Source organism: Lygodium microphyllum, chromosome 3, assembly GCF_053477565.2.
Source record: "Lygodium microphyllum isolate KBCC chromosome 3, Lygodium_microphyllum_v1.1.10, whole genome shotgun sequence".
Classification (NCBI taxonomy): Eukaryota; Viridiplantae; Streptophyta; class Polypodiopsida; order Schizaeales; family Lygodiaceae; genus Lygodium; species Lygodium microphyllum.
In genome coordinates, this window is record NC_141137.1 from 24,279,668 (window position 1) to 24,297,868 (window position 18,201).

General features: G+C 39.1%; 1 protein-coding gene across 2 annotated transcripts in view; it reads left to right on the forward strand.

Moving 5' to 3' along the window:
• The window catches only part of LOC148038154 (uncharacterized), a 48,137-nt gene extending 32,752 nt beyond the window's left edge, over nt 1-15,385 (forward strand). Inside the window, exons 4-5 of one of the 2 annotated variants that reach the window (XM_087669644.1) lie at nt 14,304-14,801; nt 14,949-15,385. In XM_087669644.1, the coding sequence (XP_087525770.1) occupies nt 14,304-14,801; nt 14,949-15,032 (582 nt within the window). In that variant the 3' untranslated portion in view covers nt 15,033-15,385. The remainder of the gene's footprint in view (nt 1-14,303; nt 14,802-14,948) is intronic. The other variant, XM_087669638.1, reaches the window with a different exon arrangement.
• Nucleotides 15,386-18,201: the final 2,816 nt, after the last annotated feature.

An 18,201-nucleotide genomic window follows, 5' to 3' on the forward strand; every position in this document is an offset into this window, starting at 1 on the left:
TGCAAAAAGAAGGACAGACGAAATCGCGCGACGCGCGATCGCAGTTTTCAGGCAGTGAATAACACTCCGAATTGGGAGAAGAAAGAGTGATCTAGGAGAATTTTGGTCATGTGTCTTGGTATTTTTACCCCCTTTCGGAATCAATGGAAGTATCAAATTGACAGTTTGAGCAGTAGAGAGGAAGTTATTGTTTTATGCACGTTTTTGTCTACGAGATTTATCTTCTCAGGATGCAGAAATAAATTGACAGGCTTTACCTTTGTGAGTATTCTTCTACATCTTCTATTTCTTTAAACCCCTTCTCTTCTGTCTACTCCTCTCCTTGAATCTCCCTTCAGTCTACTTTCTTTTATCCTCGTGGTAGACTTTCGACCCCAAACGCTTCGATAGTGAACTCGACGTCAAAGTCGGCAGCAGGCTTGCAAAGATGGGGGATTCTACAGGTTCAATTGGTGGTGATGCTTTACAACAGATGATTGCTTTGTTGCAACAACAACAATAGTAGCAATTGTTGTTACAATAGCAGATGCAAACTCGGCAAGAAGCAGAAAGAATTGATTCCTTAGTTGTGAATGCATTGCAGGGAGTGGGACAGGAATTGAAGCAGTTTAAGGGTCAAAATGTTTCAGCTTTCATCCGGTTGTATAAAGGAAAGATGTTGTTTCATGGGGTACCGCAATATGCATGAAGTCGTATTTCTCCCGTTTGGCCATGCATACATTGCATGATCGGATTGATGAGTTATGTAGAAGAGATGTTGATTGGGCAACTTTTAAGGAAGCTTTAAAAGAACAATTTTTCTTGGAAGATGCAGGATTGGTAACTAAAAAGGCATTTACAGATTGTGTTGAAAAGCCCAATAAAGGGTTGGTTGCTATAGCTTTGCTCTGTGAATTGGAAAGTCAGTATATGTAGTTGGATGCCGATGAGCAACAATTGTTGGAGAGTCAAAAAATTGATTTGTTTTTGAAGGTTACAGATCTTGTCTTGCAGGAGAAGGTGATTGATCGTTTAGAAGATACCTCTTCTGAAACGGAACTGAAATCGGATTGGGCTAATGTAACTGAGTCAGTGCATATGTTGGTAAAGAGAGAGCGGATGAAATTAAGATGGGATACAATCACCACACCTGCCAGTGCTCAAAAGGGGGCTGAAATTGCAGCCAAGGCGGCTATAGCTATGGCGGCATAACTAACTATAGCTGTTTGTCCGCCTGGCTCTTAAAGGTGATGCTGTGGATAAATTAATCAAAGGCATGTGTGATTTGAGATGAATTTGGCAGAAATCTATGAAAAGGTCGAAAAGTTGGATGTTAAGGTAGAAGAGAAGGCTCGGGCAACAGCCCAAAGACCATACAAAGAAGGATACAAGAGGAGATGCATTTGGTGTGATAGTTTACAGCATGAAAAGCAAGACTGTACAGCCTACCGTGAAGTGGAAGCAAAAAGGTTAGTCTTTTGGAAAGATGAGAAAATACATGCAACATAAACTTGTCTTCCAATAGAGCCAAATTTTGGAAATGTTGGCATGCAGAAGAGGTTGGAAGATATGGCTGCAAGGAGGGCATTTGTTGCGATAGATATAGCCACATATGGGTTGAGAATTGAAAAGACCGATGAAGCTTGTAAAGGAAGCATGGCTGAAGCAAAATCTTGCATTTGGATGTGAGCATTAGATTGCATGGAAAAGGGCAGAACAATAAAGTTTGAATTGGCTGATGTAAGTCAGAGTATACGAGGGAGAACAGGATGGAGTGCACCAGTGGATTCATTTTCAGCCTATGCTTATTTGATTGAGGTTCATAATCAAGAAGCTCTTGTGGAAGAAAAGAGAAGAAGAGATGAGGACATTGCTAGTCCTTCCTCTTCAGGCCTATCTAAACGCATAACACGAAGTAAAATGGAGTAGCAGAAAGAGGCTGAAAAAGCCATACCTGAGCATGTTATGGAGGATGCATCTCAAGAGAAGAAACAAGAAGGGAAGAAAAGGGACAAGTAGCCCGATTACAGGTTACAATCGGATCTTGAGATTGTCACAAACCTTAAAAAGGTCGTGGAAGATCGCATACTTGGCAATAGAGTGGAATTCACACTTGGTGTAAGTTCTTGGAATCGCAAAGCGTGAATTTCATGATGCAATTATTGATGTGCTGAAACTAAAAAGACAGTTTGACGGTGAAGTTTTGCAAGCATTGATGCAGGTTGACAAAGACATAGAGAAACAACTTCAAAGGGAATATGATGATGTATGTAAATGTTGATTTGGAGCAGGTTGATATTGAAAATGGGTTAAATGGGAGTGTAGACGTCTATCAATAAGCACATGAAGAAGAAGATGCTCATTTTATTCCAAGCAGTCATTATTCACGAATGCATTGGGCTCATGCTACAATAGAGACACTTGTTAATGCGGGAGGAAGAGAGACGCCTTGCATATCTCTCTTGGATCATGGTTGTAAAATTAATGTTATGGCACACGGCTTGTATGAGAATGGAGGTTGGCCGATTGATGTAGATCCGGATGGTGCATGTGGGCAGCAAACAATTCATCAGGGGATCCTTATGCGGCTTGTCCCAATGTACCTATGACTATTAGAGATGTCAGGGATGAAAATCATTTTTTGTGCAAGATTCATGTAGTTATCCGGTGATTTTGGGACAGCTCTATATTTCGGAATCAAGACTGGAAACAAAAGCCTTAGATGATGGTTCTTCATATGCTCGGGTTTGGAGTAAAGACAATACAAAGGCGGTACATTTTCTCATTGTTTGTGTGAAACATCCCCGCAATCGGGATAGGTTGCGGGATAATCCTATGCCACCTAATGCACAAGAGTTTAAGGGTTTTTAGATAGCACTGCTGTAAGTGGAGGCTATGGCAATGCCTCTAGGAAGATAATTATGCCTCAAAGAAAGGGGGAAACTGTGTTTGTGTTTGGATTGCAGGAATGGACAGCATGTAGTTTTGGCAGTTTTAAGAATATTTCAGCCATGTGCAGGGCTGAAAAGAAATATGTAGGATGGGCTGAAAAAGAGCTGAAGACATATGGTTTGATGGCTGCAAATGAAGGTATTTTAGGGTTGTTTTCAGGGCTCGTTGATGTTGATACAATGGCTGAAATTTCTGCTGCAATTAATACTGAAAACAGGGCAAAAAAAGAGGTTATTTATGTTGACACTTCAGAGATGTATGAAGTCATTCAGGAGTCTGCTGAGGATGAATGTTATGGTCTGCAAAACAGGGCTGAAGCAAGGGTGGATACAAAGTATAAAACAATTGTAAAGAAGGTTAAGCCTGTGGCTTTGCCTTTACCGCCTGAAAGTGATGGGTTGGTTGAAGAAATGACTCAACAGCCTAGTTTACGGGATCCACATGGAGTAGGATATAAATTTACAGCTGAAACTTTACAAAAGCTGAAAATTGGTGATACAAGCTTTCTTTTGTCTGCAGAAAGAGCTTGTTTCTTGCAGATGTTGACAAGGCAGGGGAAAGTCTTTCGTTTTAGCCAGATGAAATTGGATGTGTTGATCCGACCATAGTTGCACCTATGGTGACCTTTACAGTACCTCGTGCCATGGAATTTAAGGACTATTCCAGTACCTCGGGCATATTTACCTAAGCTGTTGGAGCTTTTGAACGAGAAGATCAAGATGCGGATTTTAAAGCCCTCTTCAGCTCCATATTTGAATTGGTGGTTTATTGTTCCAAAGAAGAATGGCTCTTTGAGGTTTATATATGATTTTCAAGTAGTTAATAAGGTCACCATAAGGAATGTTAGATCAGGCCTGATAGTGGATGAATTTAGAGAAGCATTTGTAGGCAAGGCAATTTACTCTATGTGAGATTTATATTCAAGATATGAATAGTTTCAGCTTGCATTAGAAAGCCGAGATATCACTACCATAAAGACACCACTTGGATAGGTTAGGATGTGTACGCTTTCATAGGGAGCAACCAATTCGGTGGCGCATATGATGAATGCTATGCATAAAGTTTTGAGGGAGTATATTCCTCAATTGACCTTACCCTTTCTTGATGATGTGCCGATCAAAGGATGTGATATCTATGAGAAGAATGAAGAGTTGAATGAGCATGGATGTAGAAGATTTGTGGTTGATTATATTGCTAATTGTGACAGGATTTTGAACCGTCTTGAAGAAGTGCATTTGACTCCGTCAAGAGAAAAGTCGATTTTTGGAGTGGAGGAAGTATTAGTTGTTGGACACATATATGGACCATATGGAAGGAAGCCCTCACCAGTAAAGATTGATGCCATAAGCAGGATGCGGGAGACATGTTCGAATGTATCCGAGGTGAGAAGATTTTTGGGTGCATGTGTCTTTTACTTAATATGGATTCCGCATTTTGCTCATGTGGCTGAAAGTTCATAGCTCTTGAGAAAATGACAAAAGTTTTGGTGGGGTAAACCGCATACGAAGGCAATTCAGAAGTTAAAGAGCTTATTGATTTCAACCCCAACACTAAATAGAGCAAATTATGAGAATGGGCAGCCTATTATTCTCACCGTGGATACAAGCCCAATTGGCATTGGTTGGGCAGCGGGTCAAGATGATGCTGATGGAAATAGGTATGCCATTTAGTTTGAATTAAAGGTTGTCAATGAATGGCAATGGCGGTATTCTCAAGTCAGAAGAGAGCTTTGGGGTGTAGTAATAGCCCTTAAGTGTGATAGGGAGTATTTTATGGGAGCTCATATAGTGGTAGAGATTGATTGTCTACTTTTATTGGGCACGATAGTAAATTGCTCAACTCCTGATATTGCCATGTTACAGTGGATTTCATATATAAAGTCACTTAACCTTGATTTTCAGCATATTGTAGGTAGAGAAAACCTTGTGGTTGACATGCTTTTACGAGCAAGGTATAAAGATGAAGAGGAGTTGATGGAAGATGAAGAGGACGATGTGATAGGTGTTGAAAACGATTTTATGACAGCTGGGAGTGAGTATGCAGCTGCTATTACTACAGGTACAATTGTTGTAATAAGGATTTCAGTAGTAAAAAAAGAGCTTACAGCCATGGAGAAGAGATGGGCAGTAGAGAGAAAGTATCATCAGTGTTATGCTTCAGTGAGAACACAATTTTTGGAAGAGTTGTATGAGGATTATTGACTGAAAATAGGCCAATATCTCGATCTCATGACAAAGAAGGTTGAGTGGTTTGAATCTGAATTCAAAAGGATTAAAAGAAAAGCTTATGGGTTTTTCTTGAAAGACGGATATTTATGGAAGCATTCAAAGAAAAAGAGAGGAGCTCCAGTAGGTGTATTGGGAGATAGGGCTTCTTAACAAGTGATGTAGAAGTTTCATGAAAGATTATGGGCTGGGCATAGAGGAGTTTCGGGCACATTTACCAAGATCAAAGAGAAGTATTGGTGGCAAAACATGTATAAAGATGTGGAGCATTATGTGGAATCATGTAGTGTCTGTCAGATGTATTCCATGGTAAAGCATAGAGATGGGTTGCAACCGACCTATCCATTGTCTATGCGTTACAAATGGGTAGTTGATTTGGTTACCATGTCAAAAGATGACGTACCAGCGAGACAGTAGGGTTGGCGGGGAGGACACGGAGTGAACTCGACAAACATGGAGAAGAGAAGAGAAGAGAGAAAAAACTCTGATGAATGGAATGATGAAGTTCCGAATCATGGAATGAATGTGATACAAGGGAACAAGGGTGCCGCAGCACAAGGAAGATGATAATGACAACCATGAACCACGAACTGCAATGTCCTTTTGAAGGAGTGAGAGTACTGGAGAGGCTGGAGAGAAGAGGTGACGGACTGAATGAATCAGTCGTTAGGAATGAATGAGAGAGTGGCCTATAAATAGGCTTAGTCAGTCTAGGATGGTGCTCGTTTTTGGGGCTGCAAACCCTAAACGCAAAACGCAGAAATGCGAAAAACGCAAACTGTAGGTGAAGGGTTTCTCAACATACCATGCCTACAGGTTTATGGAATATGAGATATCTTGTGCTTGCACGAGAAGACTTGACAAATCAAGTGGAAGATCGAGCTCTTAGTACAAAGACTACTCAAATAGTTTGGAGGTTCTTATTGGAAGAAGTCTTTTGCAGGTATGGTTGTGTTGGTAAAGTGTTTGCAAATAGAGGAGAATTGGATGCGGATGAGGGTCGTGACTTCTTTTCACGATTGGATATCAAGCTGGCTTTAACTTCAGCTTATAATCTTGAACCAAATGGCAAAAGTGAAAGACTTCATCAGCCTATCATTAAGGCATTAGCAAAGTCATGCAAGGACAGGATGAAAGAGTGACCAATAATGTTACCCTTTGCTTTATGGGCTAATAGGACCACTCAGTGTGCAGTTACAGGGTATATGCCTGCTGAATTAATGTATGGACAACAATCAATCATGCCTATTGAGGAGACTATTGTTATTTGGAGTGTTCTAGCATGGGAAGAGAGTTTGAATAGAGAAGAGTTGGTGGTCTTATGCATTAGACAGTTAGAAAGAAGGCCTAAAGACATTGAGACAGCCATAAAAAAGTTGAAGACTGCAAGGATCAAGAACAAGAAGACGTTTGACAAGCGACACAGACTTCGACCACGAGCTATATAAGAAGGGTACTGGGTGCTGGTTTATGACAGCAGCTTGGAAAATCAGCATAGTGCCAGTTGAAAGATGGCAAAGCAGTGGCTTAGTCCATACGTGGTAAGGTTTGTTTTGGATAATGCTACCTATGAATTAAATGTGAGATGGATGGGACAACTCTAAGGATTATAGTGGCTGGAAAACGTATCAAGCTCTTTAAAGGTAGGGAGTCTTCAGCATATGAGTTGAAGGAGTTGGATACTGAGTATGAACATGAGAATATGGAAGAAGAAGAGCTAGAAGATGAAGACATTAGCATGGAAGAGGATACTTCTTCTGACACTGCAGATCTGTAAGACTTTGATACATACCGGAGGATATACAGGTTAGGAGAGGGTGGATGTCATGCTGTTACGTGGTCACAGTGTGAAAAACTCTAGAGTGCATCGTCATTTGACTTTCTTATTGATCTAGAGAGACAATGCTATATTAGTCATTAATGTCAGTGTCCGTAGTGTGGATGGTTAAAAAATACTAGATTTTTGGATAAGTTTAGCCAATTTTTGATATTTTAGATATTATCTCTTGTAAATATCTAAAAACTATAGACAACGTCTAAAATAAGATAACATGTAGTAAAAAACAAGTGGCTTTCAGTCATTTTTGGGAGATTTTATGCAAAAAGGACTGGCGAAATCGTGCGACGTGCGATCGCAATTTTCAAATAGTGAATAATACTTTGAACTAGAAGGAGGAGTGATCCGAGAGAATTCTGGCCAGGTGTCCTGGTATTTTACCTCCCTTTCGGAGTCAACGGAAGCATCAGATTGGCTGTCTGAGCAGCAGAGAGAGAGTTATTGTTTTATGTACGTTTTTGTCTACAAGAGATTTATCTTCTCAAAATGCAGAAATAAATTGATAGGCTTTACCTCTGTGAGTATTCTTCTACATCTTCTATTTCTTTAGACCCCTTCTCTTCTGTTCACTCCTCTCCCTGAATCTCCCTTCAGCCTACTGTCTCTTACCCCCGTGGTAGACTTTCGATCCCAAACGCTTCGACAACATGAAAGTGCATCAATTGTCACATTTTTTTCACCATTAATATGTACAATTTGAAAATGTGTGTGTGTGTGAGAGAGAGAGAGAGAGAGAATTTGCGCATCTCATGTACTTATTTGACAACTTTGTCTACATTAGAAAGTACCTCCAAGTTTGATAATTTGTCTACATTGTAAAACCAGTTCCCCAACAAATAATATTTCCATGTAGATAGTGCATGAATTCTAGCCAAGAGCTCTTTCTCATAGATCTGCAAATTCTTCTCTGTAGAGTGGAGAATCGGCTCTCATAAGCAATAACAAGGCCATCTTGTATAAGGACAACCTCTGTGCATGTTACAATATGCATCACTCTGAACGACAAATGACTTCTTTATATCAGAGTCAACACAAGCACAGGATGTGAAGTCATATTTTCCTTTAATTTTTCAAATACTGAAATTTTCATTGTTATCTATCTAAGGTACATTTTTCTTCTGTAAAGCATGCAATGGAGATGCAATTTCAGCAAACCTGCATACGTACTTTCACTAGTAAGAACATGAACCCAAGAAGCTATGGATCTCATGTACATTTTTCAAGGGTGGCCATGATCATATTGCCTTAACCTTTACAGGGTCCATGCGAATACCATCACCTGATACAATATGCTCCAAAAAGTGAATTGTATCTAAAAAGAAATCGCTTTTCTTTTCATTGATAACCAGGCTAGGCTTACGCACTTCATTGAACACAATGTCCAAGTATCTTCTATACACTGCCTCATTCTTTGATAGTCGATTATATCATCAAAGAAAGTGTCGACTAATCCTCTATGTGGCCTGAAAATGTGATCTATCATCCCATTGAAAGTGACAGAAGTATTTGTAAGCCCAAAAGGCATGACAAGAAACTCATATAACCGAAAAGATGTCCTGAAAGGTGTCTTAGGCACATCCTCCGGTCTAATGTGTATTTGATGATATCTACTTTTCAAATCTATACGGTTAAATATGGCTATCCCTTGCAATCTATCCATAATGTCATCGATCTGAGGGATTAAAAATCGATTCTTTCTTGTGATCTTGTTAAAAGCACGATAATCAATGCATATATGCCATGAACTACCCTTTTTTTTACATCAAAAGCACTAGAGAATAAAAAGGAGATGAGCTGAACTGAATCAATCTTTTTTCTAACAGCTCATTCACTTGATTCATAATCTCCTGCTAGGCTGCATTGACTTTGTAGAGTGGCTTATTAGATGGTCTACTTTTAGGGATAAGATCTATGCCATGATCTTTAGTTTGTTCACGCGGTAGCTTTCTTGGAAGTGACCGAGAGAAGCAATTAGCATACATTTTTAGAAATGACATGCAATCCTCCTCTAACTTAGAGATATTTCGAACATTCTCACTATCATCTTTTTCCTTAGTAAAAATCGAGTACATTGAAAGATGATTTTTCATTACTTTAGAAGAAATGACAACTACAAATACAACATGGATAGATTTCCCTTTTAACTTTACATTAAGTGTGTGTCTTTTCCTCATGCTAAATAGTAATCTCGTTTACACAAGAATCAATCACTTTATAAGATGACACCATGGCATTCCAAGTAATACATCATAACCTTGAAGTGGAGCAATGAAAAGCTATTTGCTGTTCACATATCCTTGTATATGCAACCAAAGCTCTCCAATGAGTGGTGTCACGGGCTCTTCATGGCCTTTACATGCCATTTCAACTTTTCCTATGGATCCCATCTCATTATCTCTGATGCCTAGATGGGTTGCCATGTCTATAAAGATGAAGTTGGCTTGTGCATCATTATCAAAGAAAAACAATGCATGCGGATTCCTAAACTTATCCGATGCTCTGCACAAATCAGTAAAATAATCATTGGGTTGATCACTAACAACATTAAGCACCAATCCCATTGATGTTTTGGACTTCTTTTCGTTAGGATCTTCCTAATTTTTCGATTGTCTAGCTTGCTACGTATTGTGACAGTCCCTTGTAATATGACCATCCTATTCACAAATAAAACATTTATTTGCAACCATCAATTTTCTAGGCGAATGTTTTCGAGCTCTTTCTTTGCTGTTTTGACCTTGTTTTAGGTTGATTTCTAGATCTACCACTTTTCTCAACCTTAAACAACTTTTAATTCGACTTCTCCCTACCCTCTAGGAAGCCCGAATCTTTACTATGCAGCAAAGCATTTGTTGTAGTAGCAGTCTGTATGAGTTGGAACATGCTAGAGATGATGGATTTAATGCAAAAATCCCCGACTGCATTAGGGAGCCCACAAACATATATTGCCACTTGCTCCAAATTCTTACGTTCATTAGCATCCAACTTTTTTCGAGCTGTCATGATATCCACCTCAAAGGTACTTATCAACCAATTTGATGCAAACATTTGGTTGAATTATAGCCAAGTTGAAGGAGCTCTACCTTGCATCAAAAGAGTGGACAACAATGGCAATGCATTCCGCTTCAATAAAGTGGTTGCCTTTCGAATCAGTGAGCATGTATCCCAAAGGGGCTCTCTAACCTTGATTTTTGTTGTAAATTAGGGTTTACAACAGAGATTGATCGAAATCTCTCTCTCAGCGCTCAAATAGCTAGAAAATGGTGAGATAACTTGAGAGATGGCTAGGGAATGAGAGAGAATGTTGTAGAGAGAAATTTGAGAGTTTCATTGTAAGAAATGCTAAAAGGCTACTATTGCCTTGCTCACACAGCCATGAAAGCTATCACCTACTGTCTAGGGCCATCAAAAAGACTACTACCCCCTCTTGTATGCTGTCATTTGCACTACCCCTGGAGGGATTGAAATAGTTATCACATGCTGTAGGACTAATCCTTGGTGGCTGCAAATGACATCAATAGTCTCTCTTTGCTCTCTAACAGTCTTATTCTCTCTCAGAATATTGAAATAGACTTCCACTAGTCCTTAAAAACGTTTTTTCCACTTGCATGGGCAAGTTTTGTCAAGTGATAGTCTTCTAATTTCATTTTTCAACATTATTCAACATATTAATTTAATAGTTTCTAATGTCACTATTGCCATCATTGGCCAATAAATTGGTCTAGGCTAAAATTTGTCATGAGGTACCACTTGGTACCCATTAGGCATAACACTTACAATTTTTACCTTTGGCACCAATTGATATCTTAGAATCCTAGGTTTCACACTATGAAATAATTGACTTTGCACCTTGCACGTGCGAGTCACATTAGTACATTCGATTAACTTTTCATCAAATGCTAAGAAAAGTTGTAAAATTTTACATGCTCTTAATAGACTACCCCCTTGAAATCTTTGCAATTGTCTTTAATTGCATTGCATTGTGCGACAAGAAAAAGCATACTACATCATTGATAAGGGTGGCTTTAAAGTCAAGCTGGCTAAGTATTGGTATTTACTAGTTGAGTTTTCAACCACCAGGATCCCTAGATCTCCTGATGATCAGGTTACATTGTTGCTTAATAAGTTACCGTGGAAATATTATCATTTTGTGCAGTAGATGATCTCATAGTCTCATATGCCTATATTCTATGAATTTGAGTGTTAGTTACTGTGTTATGCTCGATTGTTGGATCGGTTTCATGTGATATGCTCCATAGGGGGAACCTTTGTTGCATTTTCTTAGAAGGGGTAGCAAGGGAAGGGGAAGCAAACTAAATCTTCCAATCAACATTCAAATCCAAACCAAGCTTGTGAGTCACAAGGAGCTTCCGCATCAGAACTCAGACCAGGGTGGCAGAATGTACCAAAGAAAATTTAGTATTATCAACTGGTTAAAAGGTTGGTCACTTTGATTACGAATATCCATTAGAGGCTAAGGGCGGTCCACCCAAGACCATGTCTTGAGCCTATTTGTTGTGAGCACTTTCGTCCGCCCTCCACAACCAAGACAGCAAGGTAGACCCATTATTCACATGGCAGCTGGTTTTTCTGCTTTTTCTTCACCTGAGTTTTCAAAAATGTTTGCCCATTCTATTGTTGTGGACTTCAATTATCCTCGGGCATGTGGTGCCTTTCTTCAGAATCGACTTGATTAGTCTCCTTCTTGCTCCGAGTTGCTCTCTCCTTCGAGTTTGTAGCAAGAAGCACTTCATTCCACTTTCTCCGAAGACGATTCTACCTAGCAGATTGTGGAGCCTTCCTTCAATTCAGATTTCCGTGATACTAAGCGTGATTCCTTTCCACTCCCCACCTACACATCACTTAATCCTCGTAGAGCATGCTCTGGTTTGTTTTTTCTTTCCAGCTGCGCATTTCTCATTTTACTTTCTTACATTTCTAGTGTGACTACCTTTTGGTAGTGTGGGTCCCATTCACATTTGTCCATAGCACTCACTTACACTTAACATTGAAGTTAAGGTTTACATGTTTTATGATCTTCAGTAGTTGTTTTTGCTTTCTTTTGCAGGATGACATTTGCTTCTATAGGATCTACCAGCTAGTGAAGTCTTGGATCTTTTGGTACTCCTCGTGATTGCATCTTTTGATAGCGCTTCTTTTCCAAGATTCATCATTGCCTCTTTGGAGGCCACCTTGGAGGCTATTCATTTCACAGGTTCTCAGCTTAACATGTATCTGGATCTTTTTCTTTGAGTGTGACTTCTTTTTCCCATCAACATCGACATTTTGGAGACGGAGGAGGTGCTTACTTCTCCTTCCATCGTCCGATGGTAAGAGGGCCCTTCCACTTTGAGAAGGGGCGGTTTTTTCTCTTGATAGTGACAGTGATGATACTTTCAGATTTTGTTTCAGATATTTTGTATTGTACATTATAAACATTTGTAATTGCGTTTGGACTATGGGGATGATATAATTGTAAAAGGTCGCTTAGACAAGTCAACAATTTCCTTGCGAGTTTGTTTATGTGAACATGCATCTCTGTGCATTTATCCCTTTCTGGTCACCCTTGGGAGTGGTCAACTTTGGATCCACCATACTTGTGGCATAGCACATGGTAGTCTCCTAGGGCAATTTTTTCCCTATACTTGCATGCTAGCCTAATCCCTAGACACCTGTCCTAGTAGTATGTTGGATTGTTTTACTTGTTTTATGAAGGTAGTGGAGCTAACCATTCTTATTTTTTGTACTTTAGGACATAGTTGCTCAATGGGACGATCATTGATTTGAAACCCTCACTTATTGCCAAATTTTGTGTCAAACTAAAACAAAGCTCTTTAAAAAAAGTAAAAATGAAAGTTCATTGTTGATTCCACAAGTCTTTGGAGAACTGGGTAGACCCGTGAGCAGTCGACGAGCACCAATTGTCCAATGCCTTGGCCTCTTCGGGGTGATCACTTGGGCTCCCTTGGTAAGATAACTATCACCTTTATGGTTTTTTTTAGGTCACTGGGTAGCCAATATGTACCCTTTGCTTGATGCCCTGGCTACTTTGGAGTGGGATGCCTTGGGGTAAAAGAAACTAAACACAATGGCTTATTTCTCATGGGTTAGTTTTAGGCTTGAGAGGGGGTGTTAAGCTAAAGTTGCAGTAGCTTGACTTAAACAGTCCCAAAACATGCTTAATTAATGAATAAACCTTTTTATTTTAAAAAGAAACACGATCCTAGAGAGCTACTGTGTCCCACATGCCAAACCTTGATTTGGGTGCGCCAAACTCTCTATAAATAGGCATGTAACCCCCCACTCTTCCTTAATCTCATTTTTGCAGGTTTCAAGCCTTCTAGTTTTGTTGCCCACACCTCGTTCACGAAGGACATCTCATCTGAAGCTGCCCATAGCTGTCTGTATCAGTTTGGCACATGTTTCTAGCCTCCATTGTCTAGTCTACATCGATTTTTGTTGTGTTTGCTCATTAGCCACATTGTCGGCAAACTATGGAACTACTATGTTTCTGATCTAGGGCTTTGTACGGATTGCCTTGTCATCATACTTGCATTTTCACTGGTGTTAGCTTGCCACATCATCATGTGTGCACTTTTGCTACCGTCAGCTTGCCATGCCATCATCAGCTTGCTGTAGTTTTTCTCTCCTCAAGTACCTACGTTTTTAGTCTCTCTCTCTCTCTCTCTCTCTCTCTCTCTCTCTCTCTGCCTGTCTACATTAGATCTAGATTCTAGACTTGCATTTGCTGGTGTTTGACACATGGAGGCTGCCTTGCTGCGGTTTGGGATCCATTCGGTATACAACACTCTCTAGCTCGCAACCTATGTCTTATGAATGACTAGAAACAGCATGTAGACTGCTCTCTCCCTGGTTCAATGGGATGCCCAGTGCTGCCATATGGATGTGATATTGAAAGATGCCTTCAAACACATGGAATGCATAAGATTGTATGATTCCCTTTCGCAAGCAGCAGGCTGCCTGCAACTTCTGCAAGCACATACCTGTTGCTAGTTGGGCGTAGCTAGTGATGACTGGTGAAGCAACATCAATGATCTGTGTTAAGGAGTAGGCATTTGTGAATGACATTAGAAGTCTCTACAAGGTTTCCACCACAAGAATTTGATGCAAATATCAGGCTTGTTGCTACATATGAAGTGCTGCAAAGAATTTGAGGCAAATTTTGGGCTTCTTGTTACATATGGAGTGTTGCAAAGCTATAACATCTATTATAAAAAACTGTGTTTTATTTCTGCTTTGTCTTTCCTACAGATATAAGATCTTTGCTGAAAGATGTGTAAATTCTATGGCAGGAACTTGATCTCAGGTTTTCTATTCCTTTGGGTTACTACAATACAGCTTTGAATCTGGGTGTCTCAGGGGGACTTATTGTACCATGGGGTGAAGGATTCTGCAAAAAAACGACCACAATTAGTGATAGGTTTTTCATGGGGGGCAATTCATCTCTTGTCTGTGGTATGAATGGTCCTGGAACACTATTAGGGTTCCGATCTAGAGGAGTTGGGCCTACGGATATCCGGCCAGAAAAGGATGCCTTGGAGAACACAGAAGTAAGAGATAACCTGGGGGGTGACATCGCATTGTCTGGTTTTGCAGACTTATCATTTGACCTGCCCTTGAAGTTTCTTAGAGACCAGAACATACATGGCCATTGTTTCATCTGTGCGGGCAACCTAATGGGACTCAATGAATTTCATCGCCAGTCATTTTCCCTTCAGAAACTATGGTCATCCCTGAGGTGCTCTGCTGGTGCTGGCATCGTCATTCCAACCAAAATTCTCCGCCTGGAGGTTCTCTTCCCTATCTTTTAAAGCAGATCAGATTGCATCTTTATTGATTGTGGTTCTCTTTTTTGAAACTAAAATCTAGATGGGTTTGCATCGAATGTAGTTTGCCGATGTATCCTTCTGATCATATGATCTTGTTGTGTTATGCAGGTTAATTTCTGTCATATTTTGCGTCAATTCAATAATGATCATGGCAAGAGGGGGATTCAATTTTGTTTTTCAGCCCCTCGTTAGCCCCAAACTGTACCGTTTCTCTCTGTTGATTGGCAGAAAGTTGAGCCTTGCGCAATTGAATCAGAGAGTTCTGGCAGCATCTTTGTCAAGCATCATTGAGGACCTTTTTCTTTTATACTCAAGTCTTCAAGGATGTTCATTTAACCTTCTTCTATAGGTTCCCTTCACTTGTTGGCTCTCTAAAATAATGGTCGGAGATTTGACGTCATGGTCCAGTCAGATCAAAATTTTGCAGCCAAGGATTATGGTGATTTTGCTGGAGATCTATCTGTTGTACGTTAGTAATGCTGCTTGCCTTACAGTTCCAAATTTATCAATATCAATTAGCTTTGGTTAACATTCCTTCTTCATTATGAATATCAATATGGATTAGGATTAATTAAAGCATCCTTCTTCCTTATCAATATCAATTAGCTTTGGTTAACATTCCAGTTTTGTGTGTAGGGACCAAGAATTTAGTTGGTATTGTAGATTATGCAGGCATTCATTTACAGGACATAGGATAGCGATGCACGAAACACTGAGAAAGACCTGAACCTGCATCATCATTCTAATCACATCATCTGGCTATCTACGCATGATAAGTGCCACATTGGACTGAGAAAGATTTACAATGACTTAGCAAGGATGCTAGAGTGAGACTCGAGAAATGTCAGTCCCCTTGGTGGTGGGGACTTAACCATATAAAACCTGATATTAACCACTAGGTCACAACTTTGGGAATGGTCAAGACTCTGTTGTTTCAACATGATTACGAACTTGCTCAAGCAATGTAAAAAAGAGTAGGTTGATTAGCAAATCGTTATCAAGTTGTGTACCTGATTTGTGACTTCAGCCAATATTTATAGCCTATTCGCCGATATCAGTAAGGGAAATATTTTGCCCCCTCACTTTTGGGTACAGGAATCGATGGGGGTGAAAGCAGAACTATCATTGCTTCTCAAAAAGCTCGGAACGCAGCAGATCTTTTGGTTTTTTTGATCATCCATGTTTTAGATACTTCATGGGTAAGTTTGTTGAGGCATCAAAAAGGATAAATGAAAAAAACTACTTGAGATTGGCTTTAATAAAACATGAAGTGTGGATAGATCCTATATCTAAACAATTCTTGCAACATTTTGGATAATGCACTTTCCTTTAGGTAACTGTTTTAGGGTCTGTCTAATCTGCGATCAAGTTTCATTGATGCAAAATTCAAAGCCTTTTTATGTATTTAGTTTGATATTGTTGTTTGTGTTTTTGCATCCATGGTAGGTGAGATAAAATAAGCTCTCAATAATCTCATCGTGTTGTGATTGTCAAAGGAAAATCAAAAAATCCGAAGAAAGACTAAAACATGATCAAGAAGCCTTATTAGGCATATTCATGCGAACTTTTGTTGACAAGCTTTGCAATGAATGGTTTGGTGTGATATTTGTTCTCTAGCTTAGATCTATAAGCAAATGGATATTTTGCTTCTAAGCTTGGCTTTTAGAAAGGCTTGAATGTGAATTGTAGTGTGTATCATACACAAGGTAGCCTAGAGCATTTCTTAATGAAATGTCAGAAGCGTTGAATTTTTTTTGCAAGTATTTGCCCTCTCTTTGGATCCTCTGTTTTAAGTGCTTTTGAATTGCGAACTTTGTAGACTTGAAGAAGTCTAGGTCTAACTCTAAGGATGTTTCCCAATAGGAAACTTTTGAAATTCTTGGAGGCCCCAACAAATTCTTGCAAACCACCTTGACATAAGTTCATATTGAAAACTAGATCTTGGACATTGTGCGTAAGATTTTATTTTTACTTTGGTCTCATAATTAACGATTTGTTGAGGACTAGAATCTCCTTTTAGTTGATCAAGCTTGAATTAGTTGTAGGTTTCATCCTCCAATTTTGGATCTAGTCTTGAGTGCTAACATTAATAGTTAGTTTGACTTCTGATCTTTGGCTTTGAAATGATGAAGGAACATATGAATGTCCTTCATAACGATAGATAATGAGTGTGAAGAGAGAGATTGACATCTTAATTAATAAGGGAGCCACTTGAAGCATTAGAAAAGCTGAAACATATCATTCCTTCATAAACATACTAGGGAATTGTCATTGTATTGCTCAAATTTATTGCAAAGAAAAGTTTGTTGTAGTTGAGTTGGTCTTAATTTAAACTTGTGAGTGTCAGTTTCTTGGAGCTATTTGTATGATTGCAATATTAGACCTTGGACTCAATATTAAGCTTGAGCTTAATACTAGAGTCGGGGATTGATATTAGATTGATGCACTGATTTGGCCTATTGTTTGATCTTAGTCTACTTACAAATCCTTAACCTACGCTTGATGTTTGGAGGGTATATACAAATCCTAAATTTGCAGATGAACATGGAGTTTAGGATAAGATTAGGATGTTATATTCTCTTAGAGTAAATTATGATTTATTTGCTCCCCTGTCAAATTCATGTAGAAGTGTTACATTCTTTGAACTATATATAAAAAGGGAGATATCAATATATCATAAGATGAGCACACATCTAGTTTGAATCTTGAGCTCAGTCATTGAGTATAATAGCAAGTATTGGATTCAATCTTGAGCTCAATCCCTTGTAGTTTAAGAAAATGTGTTCTTGTCTTGTATTAGTTTTTAAAAGGGCTTGGGTTTTGCATGTAGGATTGGACACTCAATTTATCCATGTTTGATGTATACTTGGCATGCACAATATACTGTAATTGTAGAAGGCTAGAAGTGCATTGCATGAGATTCATCAACTAAAATTTCTATCTTATTTGTTTATCTAAGCTTTAAAATGTCTCAACATAAATATATTGTAGCAATCTTGGTTGTAAGTGTAAAAGGTGATAAAGAATGTTGTTCGAGAAACTTAGCAGTTGAGGGGTCATTGCACAAAGTCATAAGCTACTTTGATGAGAAACTTACAATGATTGAAGGTGGTTTATTGTGATATGCCCCTTTCAGATTGGTTACGAGTGATATACACATGTAAAAAAAGTGAATCTTAGCCCTTAGTAGCGTTTGGGGTAATAGTTAAGGCATTAAGTTGTGTTATGTAAGAGGCGCGCTCTAATTTTTCAGGGGTGTACCAATGGATACATTGCTCTTCTCATGTGGGGCACTTTAAAGGTAAAGACATTTCTAAAAAAGGCATCACATTGAAAGTAGGGAGTCTAGGTAGTGACAAAT